The sequence below is a fragment of the Muntiacus reevesi genome, chromosome 7 (genome assembly GCF_963930625.1).
Source record: "Muntiacus reevesi chromosome 7, mMunRee1.1, whole genome shotgun sequence".
In the NCBI taxonomy this organism is placed as follows: Eukaryota; Metazoa; Chordata; class Mammalia; order Artiodactyla; family Cervidae; genus Muntiacus; species Muntiacus reevesi.
In genome coordinates, this window is record NC_089255.1 from 80,875,673 (window position 1) to 80,902,085 (window position 26,413).

General features: G+C 45.8%; 1 protein-coding gene across 3 annotated transcripts in view; it reads right to left on the reverse strand.

Moving 5' to 3' along the window:
* Positions 1-26,413, reverse strand: part of DPF3 (double PHD fingers 3) — a 277,562-nt gene that overhangs the window by 47,371 nt on the left and 203,778 nt on the right. For 2 of the 3 annotated variants that reach the window (XR_010663960.1, XR_010663959.1), the window contains exons 8-9: positions 9,333-9,461; positions 5,060-6,455 (exon numbers count right to left, since the gene is read on the reverse strand). Coding sequence is in view for 1 of the 3 variants with exons in the window: in XM_065941252.1 (XP_065797324.1) it covers positions 9,333-9,461 (129 nt within the window). In the remaining 2 variants the exon portion in view is untranslated. The remainder of the gene's footprint in view (positions 1-5,059; positions 6,456-9,332; positions 9,462-26,413) is intronic. The other variant, XM_065941252.1, reaches the window with a different exon arrangement.

The window sequence follows — 26,413 nt, forward strand, 5'->3', positions numbered from 1 at the left end:
TAATTAGCTCAGAAACGTTGCTCAGTTCTGTTTATCTCAACAAATAATTATGGCACAATGGTGTTGGGTACTGTCCGAAGGATATGCATGACATCATTTTGCCCTCAAGGAACACACCATCTGTTTGATGAGAAAGACTACCAAAAAATCACAATATATTTTGATGAGCACTAATGCTAGGGACATGGACAAAATGCTACAGAACAATACTTAAGCACTTTTAAAAAATACTGTGATTTTTGCCATTTTACGTTTCAGGCTGTGATTCCCAGTTTTGCTTTTTGTTCAGCACTATCTTCATTCTCTCTCATGATAGACACCCTTGCCTACAGATTAAATAGCAATAGTCAAGCTACAGCTCTTTGTTGATCTGGATGACTTCCTCCAAGAAAATCTCCCTGACTACTGTGACTCACAGCAAAAATACTCACATACCATCCCATGACACTCTTAAATGTTTCTAACTACTTACTAATATCTAGTTTGCCCAGCTAGATTCCAAATAAATCCACTGACCCTGTGTTTGATTTCATCCTATCCTTCACAAGGCTGAGCTGCTACTACTCAGTCCCTAGCCACTAAATGAATGAAAATATTATACTCTACAAACATACTAGCCTAAACCTCAGCTTAAAGGCAAAATGTCTGAGTCACTCATAATGGAGTAAATCAATCATGAATAGAGTCTGTAGATTGTAGTACTGCATCAATGTGAATTCCTTGGTTGTGATCATTGTACTGCAGTTAATTGAAGAATCTGGGTGAAGAGTATATGGAAAATCTTTGTATTATTTGTGCAAGTTTGTAAGTATGAAAACTATTTCAAAACTTAAAATTTAAGTCTTAGTTATTGGCAAAGGGCCAGTGTCAAAACACTTTGAAAACCTAATTGCAAATGCTTTTTAGCCAGTAATTTAGTTCTGACAAGGATCTTCTGTCATTCTCAGCTGCTTTATAAATCAATCAAGCTGAACGATTTTCCCTATACGGTTTTTCCTATTTTGAGTAAATGGTCAGAAATCACTTTTATTAAGCACAACAGAATCATATAATTCAGTGTTTCAGTGTTAGAAGTACTTGGGTATGTGACCAAGATAGAGTCTGAGGTCTTCACTCCCTGCCACCTCACCCCTCCACTCACCCCACTCCAATGTCACCAGCAGCACATGACCATCAGTCAACCTCAGTTCTTCCAGTTTATGAAAACTTGGACACTGCCACCTCTCAACAGGATTCTAAGGGGATAATGGGCTGGGATTTAGGAGTTTGGTTCAGTTTGGGTTGGATTGGGTTGGTTTGGTTTGGTTTTTACAGCATCAGATGCCTCCTTTCAATCCAGTAAGGTCTTGAGTGAAAGACCTCAAAGCCCTTGACTGATCCTACTCAAGAAAGACCCAGACACCACCTACCGACCCTGTAACTTCAGACCAGTCATTTAACCTGATCAAACCTTAGCTTCCTCAGTGGCAAAATGGGTATAAAGAAAATCTATTTTACCTCACAGGGTTGTCTGAAGAATCATGGTTAGGTAATGCTGGTTGTGTGTTGTGACAGGGTAAGAAATGTCCAGGGCTTCCCTGGTGGCTCAGATGGTAAAGAATCTGTCCACAACGCGGTAGACTCAGATTCGATCCCTGGGTTGGGAAGACCCCCTTGAGAAGGGAATGGCCACCCACTCCAGTATTCCTGCCTGGATAACACTCCAGTATTCATTCCTGGCAATTCCATGAATAGAGGAGCCTGACAGGCTACAGTCCATGAGATTGCGAAGAGTCAGACATGACTGAGTAACTAACACACACAAGGAACGTCCATATCCTAGGGATAGAGAAACCATGGCAGAGATTCATGGAAACAAGCTCACAAAGGGATTGAGTTCAGACTTTTCTACTCTAGGCTTCTACTCAAAAAATGCCTCACTCAGAAAATACATGGCACAAGTAACTTCACTCCCAGAAGTCAACAAAATCCCCCATAGAAAAATTCCTAACACGTGAGTCTGCTCAAACTTTAAGTACAAGTTCAAGATGATATTCATCAGATGTAACAGGAGGCATATTGGGATAATATTAATTAATTTTATTCCACCATGAAGTGAGAACCTCCAAACAGCCTTTAGTTCTCTCCCTGAGTAATGATCTTGTGTTCCCTCAAGTGCTATATAAAGGTAATATCAGGCTGCAGCCCATTAGGTGCAAAGAGAGATGCAAGGTAAGCAGGAAGACTTAAAGGGATACTATTGATGTGAACACCATGTTTTTATTAAATCTTTCTCTAAAATACCAGTAGCAAATCGCATTAGTGACTTTAAAGTACCTTTAAAAAAATTAAATGCAAATTTCTCACTCCCAGTGTTAATAGTGATTAGAGGGTCTGCTCTCTACATAGTCTCAGAAACAGATGTAAAGGATTAGACTGTCCTAGGTAGGAAAAAACAACAGGTAGACAACGATAATCACCTTTACAGAAAGAGTTCCCCCCAGGGGTTTTGTATGTTGCAACAAATTTAGAAGGTTCTACTATCTTTGATTCTCTTATCTTTGGGCTAGGATTCAGAAAATTAGGTGACATTTCTGAAGGATTTGGGGTGGTGCTTTACTGAGCCGAGGACAGAGAAAACTAATCAGACCATTTTCATCCTGATGACTCTAATTTATTTTATATTAATATTTGAGTATCAATACTTAACAAAAGCAACAACAAAACAATAGATGTGCTGACTACTCACACAATTGTTGCAATTTCTGAGGTTGCAAGAAAGTAGATCTTTGTCCCTAATAGGCATCAGGAGGGAAAGTCTAGAAACGGTGGTTTAGAAGATGAGCTCTCTATAAAATTGTGCACAGAATTTTAATTGGAATTATCTTTGGGGATCTTACTGCTTACTCTTCAGTTTTGAGATTGCTTTTAATAAGACTGATTACCTTTTAAAGTTCTCAGGTGGACCTGAGAAAAAGGAAGAGAGATATATATCTATATATACCTATATTCCATATATGGAACATGCAAGGGGCAATGCAGAACAATAATAAAAGTAAATAGTATAAGTCCTGGAGTCAAGGTTGCCAAGGATCAAAATATGGCTCCTTATTAGCTCTGGGACTTCAAGTACATCTTTAATTACTAACCCTCAGTTTCCTCATCCGTAAACTGTGGGTAATACAAGCACCTACCTTACAGATAGTCAAGAGGATTAAATGAACTGTTTCAGGGAAAACAGAACAAGGCCTGGCTTATAAACGGTTTGCCATTGCTATATAAAGAAAGGAGGAATATTGACTGTTGCTATAGTCAATAAACTATAACATTGACCATCAAGGCACTTGGAAACCCAGAACAACCAGCTTCCTCCTCCTAAGCTTCCTTTTAGAGTTTTCTTCATTCCCCTTAAGACATCTGCCTCCAAGCAATGTCTACTTCCCTCTCTCAAATGTAACTCAGTCTCTCTGGGTTCATCTTTCCCAATGAAAAGTGAAGGACTTGAACTTGATCATCTTCAAAGTCCCTTCCAGTTCTTTTCCTATTTTTTTTTTAAGATTGTAAATTCTGATACCATAAGCAAGATGAGATAAGGTACTCAAGTAATGCTAAGATGCATGATTACATTCACCTTTGCCATATCAGCTAAGAAAGATGAGGACGTCTAAACAAGAGACACTGAAGATCAAGTTATGCTAGCAAAACTAAAATAGGTGAGCAATAGCCATCCTCAGATAAATCTTTCCATGGGAGTTTGTTTAGACAGTTCATTCATGGTTCCCCTTCAGAACCCCAAGCTAGACTCTGAAATTAGATGAACTTTCATAATTTGCCTTATGTGAGTTTTTTCTTTAATTTCAAGTTCAAAGTCAAGCTGTCACTGATAATTTCAGGACTACAAGATTTCAAATGACCATATAGATTGGTTGGATATATTTTTATTAATGTAGAAGCTCATATTTTACCAGTGGGAGCAAATTATAAGGCTATGAATCCCGAGTCAAAGTAACAGAATAGATGAAATAAAGGGGTGAAGGATGACAGCAAGAGCAGGTTGTCAGCCCCTCTGCAGAAACCAACTGGAACCAGCTACATTGGCTTTTTCTCACACATGAGCATGCAGGAATATTACAACGTTGGAGGTTTATGCCATATTTTCTAAGAACAGGGCCACATACAGATCAGGCAGACCACCTCCCAAGTGGGTGAGGTAGTTACTCTCATTTTCTCACAACTGAGCACAAACGCCCAGGAAAGCACTTACATATTTAAAGCAGGAGAAAAGGGGAAGCCCTTTCTGTCTCAGGCTACGAGAAAAGGAAGCATAAAGAGTCCATCTGTGGGTTTCTTTGCTTGGTCCTTGCTTCTGTTGGGTTGATGTGTTAGTTTAAGGAGAGGTCTAACTCATGAGGCTCTGCAAACACTGGATAGTCAAAGCAGATCCTTCCAGACACTTACAGCCTATTGCCTGGGTGGCCTCCTAGGTCTCCCAACCCAAGCCAAGGGGCCGTGCTTACGTCTTTGCACCTACACTCTCATGAAGGCCGGAGACCCTGACCACGCTTGGGGGGGCATTCAGAATCTCCACATCAACTGGGTTAAATGTTGTACATAATCAGAGATCTTCTTTTAACTAGTACCTAGGGCAAAGAATTCCACCCTAGACATGCAGTCCCCTCACTCCTACCCCAGGACAGCAGCCAACTCCGACATCAGTTCCCTCGGTTCTGCTTCCAGGTGTAGCCAAAGGAGGCAGTTAGCCAAGCACTCCCCCAACCATTTCTCTTGCAGTTGAACCCCCCCCCTTTCTCCACATGGAGCCCCCCAGAGCCCAAGAAGACTCAGCTCCCACACCTAGGCCTGGGCCTACATAAGTAAGCATGCACACACAGACAGTAGATGATTGGGTAGAAAGATGCTCCAGGGGCCACTCCCACATGAGTAAGGGGGTCTGAACCCAGAAAAACAAAAGACAAGTTAGAAGAGGGGAAAGGAAAAAAGAAAGAAGGAAAAAACATAAAGAAAACAAAACAACTAGGATGGTGTTCCCTCATTATAAGACAAGTCAGCCAGGACATACCTTTGGACAAGGACCGCACAGCTGTTCATCCTTGGGACTGGCAGCGAGGTGGATGGTCTTCATCACCCCAGGGGCCTTGAGCGAGTGTTGCTTTGGTTTATTTCAGGAGGTGCTACTGGAAACATAAAACAAAGTGCCTGGAGGGCACTATAAAAAATAGAAGAAACATGGGAGACTCGATCATCCAATGGGTATTTATGTTTTTAGACAGGGGCGAGGGGAGAGGGAACTCTACGGTGAGGTAACGTTCTTTCTTCCACGAGCGCATCCGCGGGTGGTTTTGTCGCTGCTGAGTCCATGACTTTCTGCTGGGAGTCCATTCCTGAGTTTGGAAATCGCTCTTCGCCAGGAGGAAGGCGAGGAAAGAACCAGCAACAACAAAACAGCAGCTCTGCTGATGGAGGAAGAGGATCCCGCAGGTGCTGTTGGTTGGGGCCCAGGCACTGGACGGAGGCCACACATGGGCGGCCTGGCTTCCCAGGAGCTGCTGACACGTTCTTGCAAGCGGGGAGGAAGATGGCAAGGTCGAGGAGGAGAAGTGGGGAGGGGTCTGCTGTGGGGAGCCGCCGACTCCATGGGGTACAGATGATGCCACCCTCTCCGATCGAGGACCTCCTCCCGACAGGGTCGCCTTGGATCAATCCTCCCCCACGGAGGCTTTCTTCTACGTGGAATATTACTTTCATTTATTTGATTTCCCTTCTCTCTCCCTCACTGTCTCAGAAAAAAAGGAGGTCTACTAATAATAGCTAGAATATATAAATAATCATTTTTTAAACACTATTGGTTCTTTGTTTCCAAACCCAAGGTTCCTCCTCTCTTCATTTTGCCAATAAATAGGGAAACTGAGGAAATCAACTCTGCTCAGGTCAAAAAGATCCCCCCCCCCAAAAGAGCTAATCCACCTAACTTCCCATATCTATGGAAAATAAATAGTACATCACAATGCCGTCTCTCTGAAGGACTGTTAATTCTGCTCTTTTGTTCTGCTTCTTTTCAGTAGTTTGTGCTTCTGCTGTACGTACCCTAAATAGAGGGAAAGGAGGAGAGGAACGTGTGGAAGGTGAGAGGAAAAAGCCAGGATGAAGGGAAAATCTAAACTGTCTTTCACTTAAAAAAAAAAAATCAGAACCAGAACCATGACCAAAGTCACAGGGTGACGGCTAATTGCCCAGAGAGTCTGTCCCGTGCGTTTAGCAACTGCTCTTTTTATCAGCTGTGGGCGAAGCCCGGCCACTGCGACGTCCTCGGCAGGAGCGAGGCTCTTCCAAATCGTCCTCGTCAAAGCCGTGGAAAGTTGAGGTGTCACTTTCTGACGTGGAACCGAATAAGTCCTCCGTGGTGCGTGCTGCGGCCGCTGCCTCCTTCTCCTTCCTGCCTTCTCCTCCCAAATGAGCTGACATGTATGATGAATATATCAGCACATGGGTTAAGCAACAGACAGCATTATTAATATTCTTAATACATTATTACAGTGTTATTCTTAATAGCAAGATCATACATCATTCCACACCAAAGGGATTAACTGGGTGCGTCACCTGGTGACAGGGGTTTGGGGTAAGAGGACAAAGCCAACATTTCCAAGGAAAAGGGTTCTCCCCTCCCCAGAAAGGCATCTGGGGATACCTCTACCACAATATATTTGTCCGTAGCTCTGACAGCGCCAGATTCAACCACGATCTTTCTTTCTTTCTTCTCTTCGGAAGGCACACATTCACATGCACGCTCGCTCCACCCGCCCCAGACAAGGAGTTTTCTTGGTGGTTTTTAAGCCCTGGTTGGTATTTCTCTGGTGTTTTCAGTTGGCGTTTCTTTGCACAATGCTTGTCCTTCATTTTGACAGTCAGCTTTACAAAGGTATTACTGTCAGATAACCCGGTCAAGGTGGTTAAGCCTCCATCCGTTTTATTTTTATTTTTACCCGTTTCTAATCCCATTCTTCCCAAACACTTTCAATTCTGCCCTTACAACATGTAGTTCATTTGCACTGAAAGCGAAAAAGAAGTTGGAAAGTCTGATAAGTGGTAGGTCTTCAAAGAGCCTCTCGTCTTGTTTACCCCTGGAGGACACGTCTGTGTCCTGCACCCACACACATGCGCATTCACAAACACGCGTGTGTGCACACAGGCATGCAGGCACGTGAACGCACGCTCCCGGTCTTAAACACGCCCAGGTCTAAGTTACTCCAGAAAGTCTGGGATTGTTCAGTCTAACTCAGAACACTCAGAAAGTGGGAACTAGGGGTGGCAAAGCTGAATCAAAGACAGTATCCTGAAACCTAGAAAACTCGGGTACAAGCTCTTCCACATTCTAAATGGGCCCCAGGACTGCCTGCCCCCTGCTGAGGTCACAAGGCTCCACTTTCAGTGTCAGTTTCAGGGATCTCATTTTTTCTCCCAGGAAAAGTAGGTAGTGGAGTAGATGGGAAGGAAAAGACAGCTTTCCCGAGCTCCACACTCTTCCTTGGAAGGACTCCAGGGAGGCCCTAGAGAAGTATTCACCCACCTGCCTCAACAAAGCATATCCCATGGGCTAACACCACCTGTTTATTCCCCAGGTGTCAACTATTTCAGGAACATCAGAGTCAGACCTAGACTAAATTATCCACCAAAACTAATCCTTGGGGACTGCAATGAGAACACCTAGGCTGGTATAAAACTGCCCCCTGGGTCACATAGCAGACAGATCCTGGGAAGAACAAGCTGAGTTAAGGCTGTGGGAGAGACAGGCTTTGGATAGGAAAAACCAGCTCCCCACTTCTGGTCCCCCATGGATCACATTCAAGTACCCCACCTTTTGTAGGAAAGGAAGAAGAGACATCTCAGCAGTTTTCACTGAGAATTCTGAAGCTGCCCTCTCTAACCCATCCTCAACCCACAGCAGTCCATACAGTTCTGGCTAGAATATCATGCCACCAAGAAACTCTGCCTCTGGTGGTAGAGATTTTGTCTGATCGCTTGCTCTTAAAAAAATGCTGAACTGAATTTCGTTTGCTTCGTTTTCTTTCTGAGTTTGCTTCGTTTTCTTTTTGAGAGTCTAAATCCCAGAGTCCACTACCACATGGGCCCCCTCGTCTCAGCTGGCACCAGTAGAATAAAAAGTTCAACATTAGGTATCACGTTTGGCAAGTAAAGAAACTGAGAGAATTGCACAGATGGGCCACCCTGTCAGGGTCCTTCAGCATTAAATGTGGGGGGTTGTGTGCAGTGGAAACCATAATGCTTTTCCAAATTACTGATTTGCCGTCTTAAACCTTAAACAATCCAAATATTAAAGGACTAAAAGCTAAAGTCTGCGGACAGAGCCAGTAAAGCCAGGTATGGTCATCTCAGGCCCTCTCTTGGGACTAGGAGTTGAACAGATGCTGGGTAGAAAGGTGGGAAGGAGCCATGACTCCCGGCTGCTGGAACCAACCACCCAGTAGAACTGAATTTCATCTACTAGTCAGCAGATGATGAGACTAAAGATGAGTCTGAAACTTTCCTCCCTGCCTTTCACTTGAGCCTCATTACAACCCAAAACAATATGAAAAGCCAACCATGATCCAGCACGAAAAAAGCAAAACAAAAGCCTGAAGACTGAACTCATTTTAAGAACAAAAGAACAAAACCAGGTTTAGTCTTTGAATAGATTAAAGATGAAAATTCAAAACATCCCAAGCCTACTCCAGAAGAGTCCTAAGAACACCTGCCCTTTTGCCTCCTTGATCTACCAGGCTCTCTTTGGTTTTCCACATGAGAAAATGGGATGAGTGGCCAATGGAGGTGGTATTTATGCTGCTACCCAGAAGCCTAGGGGTCACTGACTCCCCCACAACTCCAGGTATGGCAGCTCTCTCAACATTCATGTCTCCACATTCTTCTGGTTTGCCCCCAGGCACTTCCACAGAACAAACATGTCTTTTTGTGACGTGCACATCACCCGATATGAGGAAGCACACTGCCTCTGTCTCCAGCTGTTTCCACACTGTCTCACCATCGTCCATAACAACACACACCAAGAAATATCCACCTCATGGAAAGGCCGGACAAACACAAGCCCACACCTTCTTCTTTCCCTTTTCCCTGGATCCCAGAACATAGATTTTAGTTCTTAAGACTCAAGAAGGAAAAAACAGTCAAAATAACCTGAAAATCCCCCTTGCACTCGAAAAATCACCACCATCACTTCTGGACCCACCCTTCAGTCCCTGCCCCAGACAAGATGGCAGAGGAATGAGAGTGGAAGAGTTCCTGGTCTACAGGCACACGATGAGAGAAGGGGCCACACTCACCAGAGCGTCCACAGTCTGCACAGGATACCAGCTCCTCCGGCCTCCCACTCTTCTTGTTCATGTTGGAGCCCCCCAAGCAGAAGTCACAGTAGTTATTGGGAATGACTGTCCCATCTGGTCCTTTCTGGGCTGTGGAAACATTTTTTTAAAAATCCAGTGTTAGGCTGAAGTGAGTCTCCACTGGCCCCTCTTCTCTTACTGGTGTGGCTGAATCTGCTCCAGAAAGAATATGAAGTTTAGAATCTGAGGTTTGGTCACAACCAGGTTGTTTTCTTGGGCAAAGTTTTATGATTCTCCTCAGTTCAATGGTACTAATGTCTTGCAAGCCATTCAGAGCCGAGTTTGGTTTTTGCAATATTTGTCAGTTCTGTGTTTGTAGAGAAACAACCCTGCTCCTCTGATTGCATCCCTGGATCACTGAAGCATCCAGAGAGCCTATGAGTCAAGCGAACTTCTCTCATCCTGAACAACTAGCCCTCAGGGACCAAACATCAGAAGACAACCATCAGTGGTGCTGTGACTATAGGGAAAGAGAAAGGTCACTACCTAGGCCTTGCCCGACGACCTAGGGAAAGAGGCTCCTGTTTAGGAAATATTTCTTCTGTCTCTGAAAAGGAAAACAAAGAAGCAAGGATGAGGGAATCATTCCAGGAAGGACCCTGAAGATGCTCTTGGGGACTCTGATACACATGGTGGCAGGTACATAGGTGTCCAATCTTGCTCAGCCCCATCCATCTCCCTAAAGTCCAGACTCATTGGTTATGGAAAGCACCCAGGACTAGTTAATCAGCAAATCCCTAGAATTAGAACTGGGCACTTAGCTCAGTCTCATACTGGACATCAACCCTGAATAGTCATTGGAAGGACTGTTGCTGAAGTTGAAGCTTCAATACTTTGGCCACCTAATGCAAAGACTCAACACAGTGGAAAAGACTCTGATGGTGGGAAAGACCGAAGGCAAAAAGAGGGCAGCAGAGGATGAGATGGGTGGACAGTGTCACCAACTCAATGGACATGAACTGGAGCAAACTCTGGGAGATAGTGGAGGACAGGGAAACCTGGTGTGCTGCAATCCACAGGGTCGCTAAGAGTCAGACATGACTTAGCAACTGAAAAACAACATACCAGACATGGATTGAATGGTGAGTTAATGAGCATATCTTGAGGCATAAGGTTCTCACAAGGCACCCTTGCTGAAAGGCCTTACACAAAAGCAAAGGAATATCTTGGGACATGATTTTTCAAAACAAAGCCTTGTGAAAACAGCACATGTCCTCAAGCACTGAAATCTCAGTTTCTAAGGGCTGGTTAAAAAGCTTTGGACAGGTTCTTTGTATGAGGAGAAATGCTTTCATTTTCCTTGTTTTTCGATCCCTATTGTGGACACTTCTTTGTCATATTAACACTCCCTGTCTGTGACAAAGAAGAAAAGTCTCTCTGTTTATGGGATCAGCCTAAACCACAAGGGTACCTTCCTCCTCCCCAATTCCAACGTCTGCCGCTATCTTTCATTATTCACTGACTAACATTAATCAGGGTCCCGTAGGGTACAAATCTGTAAAAGGAAGCAGATATGTGAGCAGAAATACCATCCAGACAGTAAATGATAAACGGATTCACCCACTTTAATATGATTCCCCCTGGCCTCTGCTTCCTCCATGCCTCTTCTTTGCCTCCAGGAATAGAAAAACTTACCTGGGGAAGGCGGAAGACAAAAGCTCACAGAATTACATTATAGAGGGTTAATCCATTTATCAGTTGCTATTTGGATTGTTTAATCAGTTTCTAAGTCATTGATTTTCATCTTCAGGGAGGTAGACAATTCTCTGCAAGAAAAGTGGGGGCTGATTGGGGTAAACAGAGAAGGGGACCCCACCCTGTGGCCTCCGGGAGTGTGGGTTTCTCTTCATCAGTCACTGCATCTCAAAGACAGATGTGCATCATACAGAATGGTTTTGCAAATAATCTCCAAAAAGCAGGATATCCGCAAAAAGTTTACTCTGCCTGTAAAATTCATTGCCCAAACCCAGAAGGAAGTCCCTTTCTTCTTCACTCAATTGCCATCTTAACCAATTTTAGAACTCTCTCAAGGAAATCCAAGTATGTTTATGAAACAAATAAACTCAGGGTTTCTTCATTAGGCAACTATCATGGGAATCAGTCAAAAGATGAACAGAAAGAAGTGGGTTATTTCAAATGGAGGGGTTGATTGTCAACCAAAGCTAAGTTTCATGACTGGTATGAACTAGATATAAAATGTGGAAATGCCGATCACAACTTAGGTAACTTCCTGCATGACGAGAGATCAAAGAACCCCATGTATATCATCATATCGAACCTCTCAGGAGGCCCAGTCTCATCACCTTTTTCTTTCCTGCTCTCTTAGGGACTCCCTTTTATATCAGACTTATCCCCTTTCACAAAATCTGTAAGCAACCAAAGGATATAGTTTTTCTCCAACATACAGTATCCCTTATGATTTATCAAAATGAAGACATAGAATACAGAGTATAAGAATGCCCAGAAAGGGACTTCCCTGGTGGTCCAGGGATAAAGAATCTGCCTTCCAATGCAGCAGATGTGGGTTCGATCCCTGGTTGGGAAGCTAAGATCCTACATGCCACAGGGCAACTAAGCCCATACATCTCAACTAGACAGCACGTGTACCACAAACTACAGAACCCACATGCTCCAGAGCCCATGAACCACAGTTAGAGAGAAGCCCCTGAGCACAACAACTAAGACCCTATGCAGCAGAAAACAAAAAAGAAAGCCCAGATAATTCTTTACAGTTTTTACCACCAACAGACCAATGGTAGAACACCATATTAAACTAGAGACTTGAACCTGGCAAGAAATAAAAAATTCAGAAACAATCTAGTAGAGCATAGCAGACAGTGGTGGAGAAATCAACTTGGGAAAGACCAAAGAAGAGAACTGAACTCATCTGACGACGCAAAGCTTCCGAAGAAACTGAAGCAGAGCAGGGTCTCCACGTATATTTGTTTGTATTAATAGCTGGTTATACAAAGCTCTCAGCCAAAGAGATGAAGAAGGTGATAAACTTCTAACTGCAGGCCCTGGTGTGTACAGCTGTGACAGGCCAGGTGGGTGGGTACGATTTTAGCCCAGCGAGGGCCCAGTGTAGAAAGTGATAGTGAGCAGTTAGACTTCATTTTCCAGTGAAATCCTTTCTGCTTCAATTTCTACTCTCCTCTCATGACGTGAGCTCAAGCTTCCGTCCATCTTGGTAAAATGGCATGGGATGGACTAACCAACAGCTTTCTCATCTGGTTCTCTTCTTACCCTTTGGGGTCTTTAGGATTAGTTTTAGGACGAGGGTTCTCCCATGGAGCTCTCCCAATTCTCTAGCCAGAAATGACCAGTCAGGCCTTGGGAAGAGCATGCTGTTGACGTCACTTCTGGGACCTTCCCCCTGTCCATACATGTGTACACTTGCCTCCTCCCCCCATAGTCAATGATTTACTCCTTCAGATAGGGGAGTATACACATCCAACTCATTGTTAGAAAACCAATGTGTCCTGCACATAGGCAATGGTTAACAATGATGTGTGAGATGAACAGCTTAGGAAAGGATGGCAGAGAGGTAGGTAAACAGCCCAGGGATGCCTCGGGAGCTCCTCCTATGGGGACAGAGGCACAGTTACCAGTCACCCTGAATAGCCCTCTCTGTCTGGGTTATTTCCCTAATCCCCAGAGAGAAGAGCTGGTCCATGTCCCAATGGATTGACTGGTCATCTGGCCTGGGTCATGTCTAGCTAGCTCCCAGAGTACACAAGAGTGGGTAGCCAAGGGCCCTGGGTTTTTGGAAGAATAACACTAGACTATACCCCTGATTCTATTCTTTGCAGCCAAAGATGGAGAAGCTCTATACAGTTAGCAAAAATAAGACCGGGAGCTGACTGCGGCTCAGATCATGAACTCCTTATTGCCAAATTCAGACTTAAATTGAAGAAAGTAGGGAAAACCACTAGACCATTCAGGTATGACCTAAATCAAATCCCTTATGATTATACAGTGGAAGTGAGAAATATATTTAAGGGACTAGATCTGATAGACAGAGTGCTTGATGAACTATGGACGGAAGTTCGTGACATTGTACAGGAGACAGGGATCAAGACCATCCCCATGGAAAAGAAATGCAAAAAAGCAAAATGGCTATCTGAGGAGGCCTTACAAATAGCTGTGAAAAGAAGAGAAGCAAAAAGCAAAGGAGAAAAGGAAAGATATACCCATCTGAATGCAGAGTTCCAAAGAATAGCAAGGAGAGATAAGAAAGCCTTCCTCAGTGATCAATGCAAAGAAATAGAGGAAAACAACAGAATGGGAAAGACTAGAGATCTCTTCAAGAAAATTAGAGATATCAAGGGAACATTTCATGCGAAGATGGGCACAATAAACGACAGAAATGGTATGGACCTAAGAGAAGCAGAAGATATTAAGAAGAAGTGGCAAGAATACACAGAAGAACTGTACAAAAAAAGATCTTCAAGACCCAGATAATCACCATAGTGTGATCACTCACCTAGAGCCAGATATCCTGGAATGTGAAGTCAAGTGGGCCTTAGAAAGCATCACTATGAACAAAGCTAGTGGAGGCGATGGAATTCCAGTTGAGCTATTTCAAATCCTGAAAGATGATGATGTGAAAGTGCTGCACTCAATATGCCAGCAAATCTGGAAAACTCAGCAGTGACCACAGGACTGTAAAAGGTCAGTTTTCATTCCAATCCCAAAGAAAGGCAGTCCCAAAGAATGCTCAAACTACCACACAATTGCACTCATCTCACACGCTAGTAAAGTAATGCTCAAAATTCTCCAAGCCAGGCTTCAGCTATATGTGAAGCGTGAACTGCCAGATGTTCAAGCTGGTTTTAGAAAAGGCAGAGGAACCAGAGATCAAATTGCTAACATCTGCTGGATCATCGAAAAAGCAAGAGAGTTCCAGAAAAACACCTATTTCTCCTTTATTGACTATGCCAAAGCCTTTGACTGTGTGGATCACAATAAACTGTGGAAAATTCTTCAAGAGATGGGAATACCAGACCACCTGCCCTGCCTCTTGAGAAACCTATATGCAGGTCAGGAAGCAGCAGTTAGAACTGGACATGGAACAACAGACTGGTTCCTAGTAGGAAAAGGGGTATGTCAAGGCTGTATGTTGTCACCCTGCTTATTTATCTTATATGCAAAGTAGATCATGAGAAACACTGGGCTGGAAAAAGCACAAGCTGGAATCAAGACTGCCAGGAGAAATATCAATAACCTCAGATATGCAGATTACACCACCTTTATGGCAGAAAGTGAAGAGGAACTAAAAAGCCTCTTGATGAAAGTGAAAGAGGAGAATGAAAAACTTGGCTTAAAACTCAGCATTCAGAAAACTAAGATCATGGCATCTGGTTCCATCACTTCATGGGAAATAGATGGGGAAACAGTGGAAACAGTGTCAGACTTTATTTTTGGGGGCTCCAAAATCACTGCAGATGGTGATTGCAGCCACGAAATTAAAAGACACTTACTCCTTGGAAGGAAAGTTATGACCAACCTAGATAGCATATTATAAAGCAGAGACATTTCTTTGCCAACAAAGGTCCGTCTAGTCAAGGCTATGGTTGGTCATGTATGGATGTGAGAGTTGGACTGTGAAGAAAGCTGAGCACCGAAGAATTGATGCTTTTGAACGGTGGTGTTGGAGAAGACACTTGAGAGTCCCTTAAACTGCAAGGAGATCCAACCAGTCCATCCTAAAGGAGATCAGTCCTGGGTGTTCATTGGAAGGACTGATGCTGAAGATGAAACTCCAATACTTTGGCCACCTCACGCGAAGAGTTGACTCATTGGAAAAGACCTTGATGCTGGGAGGGGTTGGGGGCAGGAGGAGAAGGGGACAACAGAGGATGAGATGGCTGGATGGCATCACCGACTCAATGGACATGAGTTTGAGTAAACTCCAGGAGTTGGTGATGGACAGGGAGGCCTGGCGTGCTGAGATTCATGGAGTCGCAAAGAGTCAGACATGACTGAGAGACTGAACTGAACTGAACTGATACCCCTATTACAGTAGGTACAACATTGTCCTATACACAGACACACAAGGAAAGTATAAGACTAGGATTGTCTCCTGAGAAGGGAAAAACAGGTTGTGCCTACTCATCTCCCTGTTCAACCACTTTTTGAGAAGATAAAGAAGCAGACATATATGACAACTACAAGATGGTGACAGATCTTACCTTGATGCTTTTCACATACTATTTCATTGATTCTCACAACATTTTTGTGAAGTAGGGAGCATCTGACAGATGAGGTAACTGAAGCCCAAAGAGATGAAGGGGCTGGCTTCAGGGCTTAGTTAAGAAGCAGAGGAAGTGGGATTCACCCCCTGGGTTGTCAGTGTTCCCAGAGACTCTGTCTCTAATCACACTTCTCTGCCTCCAGGAAGTCCAGAGCCAATTCTGCATATAAAATATTTCATAAATCTCTTTAAAGTCAATGTGATTCACCCATTACTTTACTTGGGAAGCCCAAAGCGATAAAAAGTATTGAGATTGGCCTGATAAAAGCGGAAATTCCCTTTGAACTTACATTTAATGTCTCTACCACAGTAATCCATCCCGGTGGCCCTGTTTATTGTCATAGACTCCATGAAAACACTTCTCCAGAGGATTCCAGAGGCTCATGAAGGAATTTTTTAAAGTGAAGCTCACATCATGGCTTTATTGGCCTTTGGCCTGACCCATCCGTGAGCAATTTCCTGGCACCATCTATGAGGTCATTATAAAAAGAGTTTTACTATAAATAGGAAGCTTGCCCAGACCTTGCCAGTAGTATTTAAATAGACATTCCGCTTCTGCTTATGGGAAATTGAGTCCCGCTTCATAGAACAGGATGACGGGGAGGCCTAAGACCTGAGTGGTATGTCGATAGCAGCGTCTGCGATGATGAATTTGGTTTTCTGTTGATTAATGTTCATGGGCTGAGATCATATAAGTGTAACAAAGAAGCTGCTGAGAAAATAAAGTGAGCCTTGAGAGAGCTTCCCTCATGGCTCAGATGGTAAAGAATCCACCTGCAATGTAGGAGACCCAGGTTCGATCCCTGCATTGGGAAGATTCCCTAGAGGACAGCATGGCTACCCACTCCATTATGCTTGCCTGGAGCATTCCATAGACAGAGGAACCTGGTGGGCTACAGTCCATGGGGTTGCAAAAAGTCAGACATGACAGCGACTAACACTTTCTAACACTTTGAGAGCTCAGGGGTTCACCTGGGGGGTGAGGGGGGGAACTTTAAAAAGTTCAAAGGAAAAAAATGGAAATCAGGAACAAAGTTCATGAAAAAATGTAAAACAATAATAATAACAGAAGGTGGGAGGGAGTATTCAGATAAAACAAATCAAGAGAAAGGAAGCTAGGTCCCAAATAATCCCACCAGCACACCGGGGAAAGGGTGAGCCATCCTTCTGGACCTCTGACTTCAGCCAGGACACGTGGCAAGGGCAAGCAAGGCCCCAAACCTTCCACAGAACTACCACCAAGATAGGGCTGTCTGGCCGCTCTTTCGGTCTGATTTCTGCAGTGACGCGCCTGCCACTCAGGAGAAGAACGCATGGAGGCCACAGGCTGGCCACCAGCAACAGCCCTTCACCTGCTTCCGCTGAGACCAGAGCCTCCTCCCTAGGGTCCTAGGGAAGGAGGAACCCAGCCGGAAGTTCAGGCTCCTCCACGGCACATCCATAAAAGCAAGACTTCACATCCCGAGCAGATGCCCCGACCGCCTGCTGGGGTGCACAGCCTCGGGGCCGTGTTCCGTGCCCACCACCCAGCCCCACCCCAGTCCAGGCCCGCAGCCGTCCAGCCAGAGCCGGCTAGCAGGACGGTGCAGCTGCTCAAGGAGCCCAGGGCAGGCAGGGAGAAGAGCCCTCCAGGAGGCGCTGTGCCTCCCTGCACCCCCCACCCCTCCCTCGCTCCCCGCCCCGCCCCCCTCCACGGCTGACAGTTCCCGTCCCTCCACAGGTCTGACATGTTGCCATGGCAACCGGAATCCTGGGCTCTGGCAGCCTCTGGTCTTGCCACCTGTTATTACTTCATCTCTCAAGTGTAAAGCATCCTAGCCTGGTGCCATGTGGCTGTACAGAGCGCATCTTCAGAAGACGGAGTTAAAGGGAAGCGAGAGGCAAAGAGGGAGAAGGTGGAAGGCGGCCTCAGGCTGGCCACACAGGGCACGCGGGACAGGCCGGGCTGGCGGAGGAAGCCGCAGAGACGGGGCGGGAGGTGTGGGGGGGTAGCCAACGTGCCTTCCCTTCGGAATCAGCGAGCAGGCCTCAGCTGGAGGCCACCGCGCTGCCTGCTCCCTTCCACCCAGCCTTTAATGAGGGACCCGGGAGGGGAGGGGGAGGCGGCGGAAGGCTGGGGCTGGGAAGAGATCCATGCCGGGCCCAAGTGGAGCAGAGCCAGGAGAGGGTTAAAGTGATGAGATAAAGACTGCGAGGAAGGCTGGACCAGAGGGCACACAGAGCCTCCAAGCCTGGATAAATGGCCTTAATTCTCATGCTCCTGCTCACCCTACTCCTTACGTGTTTACTCATATAAATTATCCCCAAGGCCTGACACCTTTTTTTCATTGCTTCACTAGAACTGATGAAAAAATAAATCCCACAGATCCCAGGAATAAAAATGTTGGGATTCCATTCAGTCTGGTTCCTCTTGGCCACCTATTGGAACTCCGGTCCCACCCCGGGGCTCCAGAGGTGGAGCCCTCCTCCATGAATGTGGAAGATGGGCAGCCAGGGAGCCCAGGGGAAAAGAGACACTCGGATCCACTCGGCACATGACCGCCAGGCCTCACGCACCACCTGGCCACCTGGCATTGAACACAGTGTGAGCACGTGACAGGGACGTGGGAGCGGTGCTGCTAAGGCAGAATGACTCCAGGCCCCCAGATTCGTCCTTCCGGAGACCAGAAGGCTGAGGGCTGATTTAATACGTCTTCGGGTTTATGGATAGGCCTAAGTCGCCAGACTCCATATTGTCAAGGACAACGGGAGACAGGAGCTGAAATGGCAGCACACTGCTGTCAGAAGGCTGGACACGAGCGCGGCTCAACAGGTGAAGAAGGCCTGGTTGGAGGGGCAGGCTTCTCAGGAGAGGCCTCTGCACCTGGGAAGATGTCCCTGGCCCAGGTTTGTCTGAATGTGTGCCCATCCAGAGGCAAGAGAATACACGAGATGCCGTCTTAAGGCCCCCTTTAGGCCTATTATCTGAGGATTATAATGGGGTGAAAGAAGAGACAGAAAAGCGAAGTTTTCCAAACCCCGAGGAACTCTGCCTTTCATCCCTGCTTCATATTTGTGTACGCCTCTCTTTCCATGTTAGCCGGGAGCTCCCTGAGGGCAGGAGCGGTGTCTTTAATCTCTGAATCCCCAGCACCTGACACCGTGATTGACACAGAGCTGGCAATAAATACTTAATGAAAGGATGGGCAAATCTTCATAGAGGCTTTTGGAAGAGGAAAAAAAAAACGACTGCCAGGAAAAGGGAAGGCAAAGATCAGGAATTCAGGGGATGCAAAGTGTCTCCTGAGCACTGACTGACCGTCCTAAGGCACTGCCAGCATCAGTCCTGGCTGTAACGGGGGACATAAAGACTGGGTGGAGGGCCATCAGAGAGAATAAAGCAGTGGTGGAGAAAGGCAACAGGTCTGCCCTCCTGCGGGAAGCCTCTCCCTTAGGCATTTCTTGGAAAGCCAAGATGGAAGGAGTTAAGAACTCCCAGTCTCAGTTGGCCTCCAGGGCCCCTTGAACTCCATGTTTGCTGTCTCGCCAGGAGGCTGAAGTAGCCATTGAGAATATTAGGCCCTGACTTACTATGTGCTCTGGTAGCTATAGAATCTTCCTGAAAATGTTAAGTGTATGCCAGTCATCCCAACCTTCTTTTTATCTGTCTTCTTCCCTCTGTCTTTATAGAACACAAGATTCAAACCGTTAGACACAGACCTTGTCCAAGACACTGTGCTGTAGAATTAGAAAGCATGTGTCTGTTCACACTGATGTCTCCGTCTTAATGGACATGTCTGCTTAGAGTTGCCATTTGCCAGGAGTTTGGGCCCCACGTACCCAGTTCTGGGACTGGACGGTCACGTGACCCAACAGTAATGTCATTTGTGCTCCAGCCTTAGGCCAGCAACCCGGGGTCTGTCACCGAGGCTTCGGAAGAGTGAGAAAAAGACGAAGCAAAACGAATTACTTTTCTCAGTGCTGATTAAGGAAAAGCACAAGGAGACGCTTCCATTTTCCAGCGGCAGGTCATGTGGGTCAGTTCGTGCCCTGGCGTAGCAACTTGTTATTGCCACCAAACGAGTCAGCTGAGGGGGAGAACGTTTCACTTGAGAGGAACAATGTCAGAAGGGCTATGAATGAAGTGGCGTCGCTCCCCTGAGAGAACGGCAGACCATCCCGGTGCTGTCGAGCAGGAGAAGCCTTGTTCGCTTTACTCGTCAGGATATTATTATTGTGATGGCAGAACTCGGCAAGTCCCCTTCCTCTCTTCCTCTCTGCCTTGCCCCCTCCACCCCTCCTCGCCACCACCTCCACGGGACTCGCCTGTCAACCCCGTCGGTCTGCCAAGGACCAGCATTTTCTGTGTCCTTCAGACTGAAAAGCAGTTCTCAGGAAAAAGAAAAGGATGAGCCCCAAGCATCAGACCTGAGGAGGTGGAGAGAGTCAAGGACCATGGAGCTGATGGGCAGGCCAGCCCGGGGATAAGCGCCCAGACGAGGACCACACCAAGAAAGCAAGCCGGGAAGTGGGTGCTGGGAGCCCCACAGACATTGCCTACAGTAGGACAGAGTCCTAGGGAAAGGGTGAAAACCAAGTTCCCCTAGATCTAACAGCGCCACATTATTCCTGGTAACATGACTCAGTGCTTCCAAAAGAAAAAAGAATTAAAGGGAAACACTGATTGCTTAGCAGTTTTCGAAAGCTCTACCTCTCTAAGGCAGTGGTTCACACAGCGACTTCTTAAAAATGCAAATTCTAGGCCTCCACCCCAGGCCTACCTAATCCAAAATTCTGGGGTGGGATCCAGCAGTGTGTGTGTGTTTAAGGAACAGGTGTTCCTGATGCGCTCAAGCTGGAGGACCACAGCTCTAATGAGACACGTGACAGACATATCACATTGCGTCATACACATCTTCCATCAGCGCTGTACTGTACATGAATTCACTTATTTCACCATCACATAACCCTGTGGTGTAGATGCATTAGGGCTTCCCCGGTGGCTCAGTGGTAAAGAATCTGCCTGCAGTGCAGGAGATGCAGGAAACTCATGTTCGATCCCTGGGTTGGGAAGATCCCCTGGAGGAGGGCATGGCAACTCACTCCAGTATTCCTGCCTGGAGAATCCCATGTACAGACAAACCTGGCGGGCTATAGTCCATGAGGTTGTAAAGAGTCGGATAGGACTGAAGCAATGGAGAACGAATGGAGGCATAAATGTTCTCATTTCACACAGGTGATAAGGCACAAGGACGCTTGTCTAAGGTCAAGCTACATGGGCCTTGAACCCAGGCAGTGGGGCTCTTAGCTGGCCCACGTGATACTACCTTGCCATAGGCACATACAACCACACACCCGAGGGAAGTCAAGTCAGAGTGGCCAGCAGTCCCTGGAGGCTAGGGCTTCTCATATTTGAGTGCAGTGCAAACAAACCACTTAGAGATCACATTAAAATTCAGATTAGGATTCATAGGCCCAGGAAGGGCCTAAGAATCCACATATCTTATAAGCTCCCCCACAGGGTAGCCAGCTATCCAGGTGTGCCTGCCACTGAGATGTTTTCAGGGCACAGAACTTTCAGTCTAAAACTGGGAATGTCCTCGGCCAACCTGGACAAGTTGGTCATCTGAGTCACAGGCGATGCTGAAACTGCTGACCACACTTTGAGAAGCAAAAATGTGGGCCCTCAAGGTGAAGAGTTTGGATTGTATTCAAGTATGATGAAAGTTCTGAGAGCATGGCATGGCATAATCTACCTTATACTTTTAAAAGACCACTTTGGCTACTCCATGGAGAAGAGACTATGAGAGTTGAGAATAAAGGCAGAGAGACCAATAAGGAAGCTGCAGTGATCCAAGCAGGAGCTGAAGCTGGTGGTGCTAGAGATGGAGGAAGGGAGACTGACTTGCGGTATATTTTGGAAGGGAAGCCAATACGGGTGGTGAAGGAAAACAGAACCAAGGATGAGTCCTAGGGTTTTCACTTTAGGTACAGCATTACCTTTTTAAAGAACAAGGTCAGAAAGAGATTAAAAAGAATTTTGAAAGACTGAGACATAGAATGAGAGAGAAAGATGCAGGAAAATGGTTGAACTGAGAGATGTGTGATTTTTTTTTCCCCAGAGCAAAACTCATTTACAAATCTCAAGTAGAATTTGTAAAGGAGGTTCCACATAACGTCATAAATAGCTGAAGTTTGTTTTGAAGATTAAATATGCCTGCTATGGCCTGAATTGTTTCTCTCCTAAAATGCACATGTTAAAGTCTTCACCCTTAGCGTGATGGCATCGAGAGATGAGGCCCTCGTGGTGGGGATTAGTGTCCTTATAAGAGACACCAGAGACTTTGCTTCTCTCTACCAACCTGTGGGGCTTCCCAGATGGTGCCAGTGGTAAAGAACCCACCTGCCAAAGGCAGGAGATATAAGAGACACAGCTTCGATCCCTGGGTTGGGAAGATCCCCTGGAGGAGGGCATGGCAACCCACTCCAGTGTTCTTGCCTGGAGAATCCCGTGGACAGAGGAGCCTGGTGGGCTACAGTCCGTGGGGTCACAAAGAGTTGGACACGACTGAAGGGACTTAGCTCACCTGGCCCTGCAGCAACAGGCACCAAGAAAAGGCCATGTGAGGATATAGCAAAGAGATAGCCATCTCCAACCCAAGGAGAGAGTCCCCACAAGACACCGACCCACCTAAAAGACACTGTTAGAACTGTGAGAAATAAATTCCTACTGTTTAAGCTACCCAGTCTATAGTATTTTGTTATATAACCCAGGCTGACTTTTATATTGCCCATTAATACATTCATCTCTTTTGAAAAGTCACTATGCAATATCACGCATTTGATAATTGACCTATAGGGGAAAATTAAGGGTCATCAGTAGGACCATGACAAACATCCCAGGTTAAGACTAGGATCCATCACTTGGGGTTCCAGTATCCTGACATAATTGAATGGTGTTCAAATTAAGCACATTCACATTCAGCTCCTCATCTTGCTGTGTGACCCGGGGCAAGTTCCTAAACCTTTCCGAGCCTCCGTTTCCTCATCCATAAAATCAGAGGCATGTGCCTCACGGACTTGCAGACGTCACATGACATGTGTGTAAAGTGTCTGGCACCATTAGGTATTCTACCATGTCTTTCTCACTTTCTTTTCCTCTGTAAAACAATTTTATTTCTGAAAAGGCAGGAAAAATAGATCACAGTAATAAATAAGTAAGCTTTCCCAAAAAGCGACACATGACTGGAGAATTCACATTCATGCTCCGAGGGCACATGTCCAAGGGCACATCCCTCGGTCTCTGGGTGCCTTGGTGTCCTCTAGGAGACATGGCACCTACCTTATAAGGTTACTGTGAGGAATGAATGAGATAAACATGGCATGCCTAGCACAGTGTCTGACACCTTCAAGGAATGTCAGCAAGCATTATTGTCCTTGTCACTGATCAGGACATGGAACTCTTCAATCCTGAACATTCTAGGTAATTAGGCCAAAAATGCGAGAGAAACAAGAGGCTCACAGAAAGGCAAGTGGCTGGGGAAACAGGATGGGAAATTCAGGGTCAGACACCGGCTAGATTCCACCCCACAGCTTCCTCTTACCTGGTGTCTCGTATCCGTCTCATTTCCTGGGGCCAAGACTACATGTTCTGTTTTTTGGGAGCCCCAGTTACTCTTGGCCCCATGAGGGTGTATGCCCAGGTAATAAACACTCATGTTTGGCTTATGTGGAAGGATTGGTGTACCATATCTAAGAGTTAGCAAAGGTTGTGCCAGGACTGAGTCAGGTTCTGACAGTTTCGCCTGAGGTCAGTGAGACCCCCATAGGCAGTCAGTTTCTCAGCATCACATGGCCACAGACAGACCCTGACTCAGATCATCTGTCTGTGGTCTGTACAAGTTCTGCTGACCCGAAGGGCATGGAGGTGGGATGTAGGCAAGAGGGCCAGGTGCCAGACACCTGCATCGCCTGGAGACTCACAACAACCCCACAGGGGCAGAAAGATGGTTCTCTCTGTTTCACAGATGAGGCAATAAAGGAGCAGAGAAGTGTAAGTAACTGACCCACATCCACACACACAGAAGATGGCAAGGTGGCCAGGTCATGATCCACACATGTTGGGCCAATTCCAATGCCATTTTCTCAACCGCAGGGTCCAGAGTGTGGATGATCCACAGGTTTGGAGAGCTGACTCCAAGTATACCTTCAAGGCCAGAGCAACCCCTCAGATTCCTCTTTGCTTTGGAATCTATAACTGTTCAGTGAAATAATTCACCTTAGGAACACCCATGTTCCAAATTTGCTCTTTAGGGAGCGAAAAGCAGCTGACTTTTTCAGACAGAGCCCTGGATCAAAGCCTGAACTTCCTGTGTCAAGGTTGGGTGAGTGGTAGGGTGGGTTGTGTGGGTTATAAAGCTTCTCAGGCACCTTTCAGAGTGATCCAAAATTCTTAAGCTCATGCAAAACGTAACTTTCACTCTCTCTCTTGAAGCTGTATCCGCTGCCCCTGGGCCATATGCTGGAGGACAGAGATGTCAGAAGACTAACATCTGTTCCATCTTCCCCATCAGTGTAGCAATGACATCATATGCTTCTTTTAGATAATTTGCACATTATCAGACTAATTTTCAGATTATCTAATCAGCCGACATTACCCTTAATCAACTCAGCTCTTCTCTTTCAGTTCTGCAAAGTAGAGCATGCCCTCCACAGGCACACTGGGGTGGGGACTTTTCTTCTCTTGACAGATATTGAGAGCCTAGCTATATGCCAGGCCACCACTATTAAACAGAAGACTGAGCCCTTTTGGGACTGAGGGCAACCCGACTTCCATGCCAGGTACCTGAGACATAGGCTTGGAATAAATTTTATAGATCCACACATTAAAACACATTTCCTTCATTGAAGCTCCAAGTATGTTGTAGAGAGCATTTTACCATCATTTCTGCTTTTAAATAAGAAAGCGATGCCATCCCACCATTAATAATGTGCATGTATGTATGTGCGCATGCGTGCATACTCAGTCATGTCCAACTCTTTGCAACCCCATGGACTGTAGCCTGCCAGGCTCCTCTGTCCATGAAATTTTTTAGGCAAGACTGCTGGAGTGGGTTGCCATTTCCTTCTTCGGGAGATCTTCCCAACCCAGGGATCGAACCCCCATCTCTTGTGTCTCCTACATTGGCAGGCAGGTTCTTTACCAGCCGAGTCACCAGGGAAGCCCAACAATTAATAATATGCCAAATATATTTCTTTATAAATCATTTATTCTTACTTCTAGTCATGGTTCTCCTTTTGATGTTGTTGTTCAGTCACTAAATCATGTCCAATTCTTTGCGACCCTGTGGACTGCAGCAGGCCAGGCTCCTCTGTCCTCCACTGTCTCCTGGAGTCTGCTCAAATTAATGTCCACTGAGTCCGTGATGCTATCTAACCACCTCATTCTCTGCCACAGCCTTCTCCTTTTGCCTTCAATCCTTCCCAGCATCAGAGTGTTTTCCAGTGAGTCAGCTCTTCACACCAGGTGGCCTAAGTATTGGAGCTTCAGCATCAATCCTTCCAATGAATATTCAGGGTTGATTTCCTTTAGGGTTGACTGATTTGGTCTCCTTGCAGTCCAAGGAACTCTCAAGAGTCTTCACCAGCACCACATTTCAAAAGCATCAATTCTTCAGCCCATAGAATTCTTGATGGTCCAACTCTCACATCCATACATGACTGCTGGAAAAACCAGAGATTTGACTATACAGACCTTTGCTGGCAAAGTGATCTCTCTGTTTTTTAATATGATGTCTAGGTTTGTCATAGCTTTCTTTCCAAGAAGCAAGTATCTTAATTTCATGGCTGCAGTCACCATGCACAGTGATTTTGGAGCCCAAGAAAATAAAGTCTCCTTTTCCTGTAGGATGACAACTAACCAGCCTGGCAAAGAAGATACTTAAAGCTGTGGCCCTTGCCCATGTTTCCCCCATTTCTCCAATGCCACTGTCAAACCCAACTACTATTAATTGTCTGAACCCAACATGTTACTTTACACCTCTGCCCTTGTGCACACAAATCCCTGTGCTTGGGAAGCTTTCTCCCACTCAGTCAATTTCTCCTCATTCTTCAAGGGCTAACTTGAAGGTCACCTCCTCAGGGAAGCCTTTGCAAATCCCCTCATGCTTTTTAAATGTTCTAATGTTCTGACGCTTTCATTGCCCTGTAGGACTTTTTTAAAAACCAAATTGCTGGGGCTTCACTGGTGGCTCAGTGATAAAGAATCTGCCTGCCAATGCAGGAGACATGGGTTCGATTCCTGATCTCACGTGCTATGGAGTAACTAAGGCCGCATGTGCCACAACTATTGAACCAGTGCTCCAGAGCCCGGGAGCTACAACTACTGAGTCCACACACCCTAGAGGCTGTGTTCTACAGCAAGAGAAGCCACCAGCAACGAGAAGCCTGCGGCCCCCAACTAGCAAGTACCCCTGCTTGTCGCAACTAGAGAAAGCCTGTGTGCAGCAACAAAGACCTGGCACAGCCAAAAAATAAATTAAATAAATAAATAAAATTATTAAAAAAAAAAAAAAAAAACCCACGCAGATTGCTGACCAGCACCCTCAGAGTCTGTTTCTGAAGGTCTGCTGGAGCCAAAAAACTGCATTCCCAGCAAGTTCCCAGGTGATGCTGAAGTCACACTTAAAGCACTGCTGCCCTTGGAGTAGAAAGTGTGCAGTGCTCTTGAGCCCTTGGCTTCCTTCACCAGACTCTATACAAACCCTATTACGCATCCCTGCTCAAG